Source organism: Gekko japonicus, unplaced genomic scaffold (assembly GCF_001447785.1).
Source record: "Gekko japonicus isolate JY-2015 unplaced genomic scaffold, Gekko_japonicus_V1.1 scaffold85, whole genome shotgun sequence".
NCBI classification, from domain to species: Eukaryota; Metazoa; Chordata; class Lepidosauria; order Squamata; family Gekkonidae; genus Gekko; species Gekko japonicus.
In genome coordinates, this window is record NW_015167531.1 from 2,027,502 (window position 1) to 2,034,987 (window position 7,486).

Genomic DNA, 7,486 nt, shown 5'->3' on the forward strand with positions numbered 1-7,486 from the left:
AGCCAAGGGTACCCCGGGGAGCACGGACCCGTGCGGAGTTACTCCCGAGAAATCCCACTGACCTGCATTATGGGGCGCCGCTGAGGGGAGCCGGGCCCAAGTCCAGTGGTGGTGGGGGGAAATGTCTGGGTGCTGCTCTCGACGACGGGGAGGGCGGAAGGAGCCCCTCTCTCCTGGCTCTGCAGGTCTGAAAGGGTTAAAGCCGCCGAGCTCTTGGCTAGAGAGGCCGATCGCGGCAGGGAGGTGCTTTTTTGGGGCAGGACCGCAACTGTTTGCTTCTGAATGGGGAGAGGGGAGGGGGCTTCGGATGAGGCGCGGCGGCGAAGAGTCCGGCAGCCGGATCCTGGGTCTCCTCTCGATTAAGTCACCATCTCCGTCTGGGAAGAAAGACGGTCCGCTCTTGAGCCCCCCCGCTTCTCCCTCCCCGCGATTTTCGCGGGTCCCCTTTCTTGTTATTATATATTGTAGACCCAGTCACATTAGAGCTTGCTATAGGAGCTCCCCAGTCACCAGAATAAGCGCGGTAGCGTACATCAAAATTGTATAAGAATTAGCATTTTGAAATATGGCTTGCAGCACTTCATTCTAATGAAGATATAAGTACAGAATGACAAACCTTAAGAAGGACTCGCAAACGGACAGTGTACTAGAACTCCGTCGTTTGTCTGAAACTAGCACTGTAGTATTCTATATGTACTGCTAAGCTTTATATTGCATATTATAATGTTATGGTTGTAATTTTGTTTATAATTGAATTCTAAAACATTGCAGATAAAAATCAACTTATATTGTTTATCTGTACACGGTGATTTACTGTTTTACTGGTCATCTTCCAGTCCAGCAGCACATTTGAAAGCACGGCTGGAATGTTTGGGCTTCAGCCTAGTATCAGCTGGTGGATGCTGGGCTTTGGTCTACATTTAATTTTTTTTAAATTAAGGCTATATTTTATGTTTAAAAATAGTTCCAGTGTGTATTGGGAAGTTCAAAAATCTGCACCTTCCTGTTCACACAATGACCAAAGATCGAGCACCATCTATCCAGAACAATTCCACGAAAGTAGGTTTTTGGGGGAAAGCGTGGTGAAGCAAGGGAAAACCTGAAAAGTGAATGATGGCATGTCAATGTTTATTTATTTATTGACTTTATATCCTTCGTTTCTCCCCAAAAGGGACCCAGAGTAGCTTGCATGGTTCTCCTCTCCCCTGTTTTATCCTCACAACAACCTTGCGAGTTAGGTTAGGTTGAGAGCATGTGATTGGCCCAAGGTCACTCAGCAAGTTTCACTGGCAGAGTGGGGATTCAGGCCTGGGTTTCAAATGTTGTATGGAAACTCAGGAAAACACACACACACATACACACACTAACACATGCACAAACACACACTGCTGTTTGGGAAGCAGTGTTAAATGTTTGTATGGAAACAGCTTTTATTTTACATTAGGTGTGGGGAGTAGGTGAATATAGGGCCAGGGAAGGATTCCAGGTTTGTCACACGGCAGGCGAAGGAAGGGGGCAGTCGACAGGACCAGAAGAACAGCAGCTGTCTGACTGAGCAAGAGAGTTGCAGTGCAAAGAGCCACCTAAGGAAACTGTGCCCATGCAAATAGGAATGAGTGGCTCCCCAGTTCCTTTCCCCAAATACGTAGATGTACCGTATGACTAATACATCCCTTCCAAGCCACTGGCTCCTGAGTTTGGGGAAAATCCAATTTCTCAGTATTCTTGAAATGATTCAGGGAATTAAATACTGTGACTGATGCCCTCCCCCCATCACAGAATTTGGGCTTCTTTGTTGTGAGTGCTATATCCTTTCATTCTAGCAGTCTTGGCTGGTGGATTTTCAAACTATGTCTTGTCACAAGGTTGCACAATTAACCTTGATAAGCATCGTATTCAGATTTGGGGGAGGAGATTTGTGGCAGGCCCCAAATGCCTCTGGAGGGAAATGAGTTATCTTATGGCAGCCAATGAGCTTCGGAAATATTTGCATAGAGGGAGACTTCTTAAAGTTTAGGGAATTGAAATGGAGCTCAGCCGAGGAACTGGGTTTGGGTTACTTCTGTCCAGGAACCTCTTTGTCCCAGGAAGCTGAGGGTCTCTCACCATGGCCAAGGCCTCAATGCTCTTCCTGTTTCTCACTTCTTTTTGGGGTAGGATGGCGACTTCATTAAATAAATACCTAATTAGCCAACTTTCCTCACTTTCTGTTTCTCCATTTGATGGCAACATTGAGAATCCTCTCAGTAAGTGTGATCCTTCCGTTCCATTTAATTTGTGCTTCTGATTTTGTTTCCAGGTTGCAATGCCCAATTTACAATGACCCAGCCGCCCTCTGTGTCAGCTTCCATTGGAGAGACTGCTACAATTTCCTGTAGAAAAAGTAGTGGGAGCATAAGCGACTACTGGAACTCCTGGTACCGACAGAAGCCCGGCAGTGCTCCCATACTGCTCATATATGCTGATAGCAGCAGAGCCTCAGGCATCTCTGACCGATTCTCAGGTTCCCTGGACAGCTCCGCCAATGCTGCTGTCTTAACCATCTCCAATGTCCAAGAAGGGGATGAGGTCAATTATTACTGTTCATCTTATGACGGCAGTAACAAGCACACGATGATACAACCACATGGGGAAGTGGGACAAAAACCTCCGTGCAGCAGGTGTGCTTTGCATGGGTTGTGCTTGGCTGATGCACCAGCTGATTCCCCTGTGACAAGACTGGTCAACTAGATGTGAGATATAATGGCATCATCCATGAATTTTATCAGGCTGAGCGTGGCCCCCTTAGCAAAAGCTTTGCTCCCCCCCCCAAGAAATCTGGCTACAGGCCTGCCTGTGTTTCATGCTGAATAGATGTGAAAGAGAGAGAGGGTTTAAAGGCAGAATATTGAGTTGTGTGTGGGTGCCTGGGTGCTCAACCTACCTCCCATGACTGCTTTTTCCTTTGCAACCCCATCCTCACCTGCTGTTACTTTAGCTGGACTCATAAGCCTCTGGAAATGGTGCGGGGAGCATTTGGCACCCTCTACTGGCTCCGGCTTCTCCTCTTCAAACCACCCCTTGCCTTCATACCAAATGCAGCTCTGCCACCATTGTGCCCAGCGAGGCTCAGAGGAATTATCTGGACCTTTTATATAAATGGCCCCAGTTGAGACTGTGGCTGAGTTCAGATGTCACACAAAACCATAAATAAAATCCTTGTAATACCCTTTATTAAGACCAATGCAAAATGACCCAAAACAGGGCACGTCCTTGCACATATTAAAGCTGAAAGGCACACAGATTGCCAGATTTGGAGAAAATGGTTGAGTGTGCATATGGAGACAAACATATTCCGTGTGCTCTCCTGGTACTTGTGGCTGAAGTGCCAGAGATGTAGCTACAGAAAAGCGCCATTGTGTAGAAACTCCTTACCAGAAACACATAGGTTATGTATGTATGATGTAGCACAGCAATGGCTGGGAGGCGTCACTGTTACCCCACAGCTATAGTTTTTTTATTTAAGAAAAGTCATAATTCAGTTCTGTGATCTAATGTGGTTTAAAAAGGCAAGTGAAGGACGATGAAAGGACTCCAAGTGTGCCTCAGAGCAGGTGAGAGATGGGGGGGAGGACAGGATTTGGGGGGGGGGACAGAGGAGAAGCAGGCAGAAGAAGCCATAGATGCCTGATCTTTCAAGCCAGCAGCAGATTTGAAAGCAGAGCAGAAACTTTGAGGCTTCAGCCTAGTGAGCCCCATTGGGTGCCAGTCTTTGGACTATTTGTATTCTTTAAAACATTAAGGCTATATTTAATGTTTAAAATGAGAGGAGCAGTTTCTAAAGACAGCAAGTGGCACTTTGTACCTTGGAAGCTCTGATCCCTAATCTCGGGCATATTAGAATGACTTTAAATAGGTGTCGCCATCCTCGTGGCAGCCAAGAGGGTACCCTCACATCTCCTTTGGTCCAAAGTTTGAGCCCAGAGCCCATTAATTCCCACCATCTCTGTGGATTCCCAAAGAAATAACGAGCACTTTCGACAATGGATACACAGCTTTTTCTTTCTTTCTTGTTTCTGTTATTTGAATATAAGACTTCAAGGCTGAAGCTCAGACACACCTTGTGTACTCTTTTGTTTTTGTTCATTAAACTTTGATATATATTGGATGCTCAAGGCCTGATCTCTGTCAACACACCACACCTCTTTGGTCTTGCCATCCAAAGAGAGGTAAAGGGGAGGGGTAGCTGGTGAGCTCATCATCCATTGAGCACTATAGTTCAAAATCTGAAAGGAGTGATTTATTGTTCCCATGGTAACAACTAGTCTGAGCGAAGCAGGAGACACGGCGACTGGGCGGAGGCTCTAAATGGTAATGCAGATACAGAATGCTAGATGTACGCATATGTCTAGTGGGGGATACTCTTTTAGATTTGTTGTTGGTTCCTTGGGAGAAGTTTGGTACCCCCCCAGGAGTGAAGGAAAAGGGGTTGCAGAGCAGAGACCTGGGACAGCTGTGGTGGTTTTTTTTAATTAATTAATTAATTTATTTATTTATTTATACTTTCAATTTGTACCCCGCTCACCCCCGAAGGGCTCTGAGTGGCTTACATGGTGCATGGTGCAGAGACCTATGCAGAAACCCTAACTATGGCCACAGTATGTCTGGGGTGTGGGGAGCCCTACCAGGTACCCTCCCGGCTCCGATCGTTCGTTTATCCGGCGAGTGGGCGACTTCTTCCAGTTTTTTCTCCGGTGCGTCTTCTGCGGCCTCCGCTGTTCTTTCGGCTCTCTGGCGACTCCTCTCGGGGGCTGTTGGTTATGGGCCCTGTTGCGCAACGTCCTCTTTTGCCCACTAGAGAATCTGAAGTGACACCATTCTGAAGTCAGTGGGCATAGAAAGGTGTAAGTGTGTTAAATACTAGGTTCTGGATGCATTGCAGTGATCAGCTCTAGTTTATTTAGTGATTTCAGGAACACAACAAGGATACCCAGCAGGGTTTGAGCCCTGCTTATAAAGCATGCAAACCCCACACCCCACACCCACCCACTCCCAAGGATAGGCTATTTTCATTACACTGCTTATCTATAGGTCAGTTCCAGGATCCTGATCAGCTATTGTTTTTGGGGAGCAAGCTCACGCAAGTCAAGGTCCACATTCAGGGATAGCTTAGGCTATTCACTCTATTCAGGACTGTAGTATAAGATTGCAGTCCTGAGTACACTGGTAGAGAATAAGTCTCTTTGAACTCAATGAGATTTGCTTCAAAGCAGTTTTCACTCTAAGCTGAGTTAGTGTGAGCTAGCTCATAGCTTTTTTGCCTTTTGGCTCACACATTTTTGTCTTAGCTCAGGAAAGATGGCTCCAGAGCAAACTAATTTATGCAGTAGCCAAATGGCTTGCTCACAACTTTAATGCCAGTAGCTCACAAAATAGAATTTTTGCTCACCAGACTCCACAGCTTAGAGGGAGCATTGCTTCGAAATATCCATGCTTAGGAATACATCATGCACGCTACAACCAAACACTGAGTAGAATCTTTCCAGAAAGATTCTACCAAAGCAGTTTTTTGGGGAAAAATGTGTATGAGGCAAAGGAAAGCCTGGAAAGTGAATGGTTGCCAGATAATGTTGTGTAGAAGCTCAGGAAAAAACATAAGGGCAGGTTAGGAGATGGAGTTAAGTACCTTTATTTTACCTCAGGCGTGTATCGATGGGAAAGGGAATATACAGCCAGGGAAAGACCGCAGATATACCACACAATAGGAGAGGGAAGGGAACAGAGGACAGGACCGGAAGAACATCAGCGTCCTGCTGTTTCCCCTCAACTGAGCAAAATAGTTGCACTGAGAAGAGTCACTTAAGGAGACTGTGCCCAAGCAAATAGGAGTGAGTGGCTTCCTGGCTCCTTTCCCCCAATACAGATATAGACCATTTATGTCCCACACATCTCTTCTACTCCACTACTTCCTCTGTTTGGAAAATCTCTAGTTCTCAGCATTGTTGAAATAATTCAGGGGATTAAATAATGGGCTCCTGTTCCCAGAATTTTTATTTCTTTGTTCTGCATGCTTTAATTCTAACGATAGTGGCCGGTGGATTTTCAAACTCTGTCTTATTACAAGGATGCAAAATTAACTTTGATAAGGATGTTATTCAGAGTGGTGGGAGGAGATTTGAGGCTGGCCCTTAATACCTCTGGAGGAAAATGAGTACTCTCACAGCAACCAATGAGCTTTAACAATATTTGCATATATAGGAAGACTTCTTAAAGTTTAGGGAATTGAAACGGAACTCAGCCGAGGAACTGAGTTTGGGAGATCTCTGTCTGGCAATCTCTCTGCCAAGGAAGTTGAGAATCTCTCACCATGGTTATGGCCTTGATGTTTTTCTTGTTTCTCACTTCTTTTGGGGGTAGGATGGAGAGTTAAATAAAATGCCTAATTAACCAAGTGTCTTTACTTTCCTTTTACCTTTTAATGTCAACACTGAAGATCCTCTCCCTGTGATCCTTCCATTCCACCTAATGTTTCCTGTTGATTTTGTTTCCAGGTTGCGATGCCCAATTTACAATGACTCAGCCGCCCTCTGTGTCAGCCTCTGTTGGAGAGACTGTTAAGGTCGCCTGCACAAGAAGCAGTGGGAGCATAAGCAGCTACGATAACTCCTGGTACCAACAGACGCCTGGCAGTGCTCCCATACTACTCATATATGGGCATAACAGAAGACCGTCAGGCATCTCTGACTGTTTCTCAGGTTCCCTGGACAGCTCTGCGAATGCTGCCATCTTAACCATCTCCAAAGTTCAAGCAGCTGATGAGGCCACTTATTACTGTTCATCTTATGACAGCAACATTCTGTACACGATGATACAACCACACAGGGAAGTGGGACAAAAACCTCCATGCAGCTGGTGTGCTTTGCATGGGTTGTGCTTGGCTGATGCACCAGCTGAGTCCCCTGTGACCAGACTGGTCAACTAGATGTGAGAGATGATGGTATCATCCATGAGTTTTGTATCAGGCTGAGTGTTACTCTGAGCCAGAGCTTTTTTTTTGGGGGGGGGCGCGGAGAGGTGCCGGAACTCTCAAGAGGGAAATGAAGTTTTCAATCTTTATATTAAAAACTCATAAACTTTAAAATATGTTTAAAAGAATTTTGTCGAAAAGGTTCCTGAACCCCATTCCAGCACATTCCCCCAGAAAAAAAGCCTCAATCTCAGCAGGTGTGAAACAGAGAGAGGGTTTAAAAACAGAACAGTAGGGGTGTGTGTTTGGAGAGAGGTCTGAACCCACGTCTTAAGGTAAATGTAAAGGCTTCCCTTGCTCGAAAGCCAGTCGAATCCAACTTTAGGGATGCGATGCTCATCTCCGTTTCCAAGCCGAAGAGCCAGCGCTGTCCAAAGACGTTTCCGTGATCATGTGGCCGGCATGACTAAACACCGAGGTGCACGGAACACTGTTTCCTTCCCACCGAAGTGGTACCTATTTATCTATTTGCAATTTCTT

General features: G+C 45.8%; 1 gene segment (V, D, J or C); it reads left to right on the forward strand.

Moving 5' to 3' along the window:
• Positions 1–2,107: 2,107 nt before the first annotated feature.
• On the forward strand, positions 2,108–3,662 carry LOC107112291. The segment is given in 3 exon segments: positions 2,108–2,153; positions 2,300–2,606; positions 3,617–3,662. Coding segments are annotated over 3 exon segments (399 nt in total).
• The last annotated feature ends 3,824 nt before the right edge of the window (positions 3,663–7,486 follow it).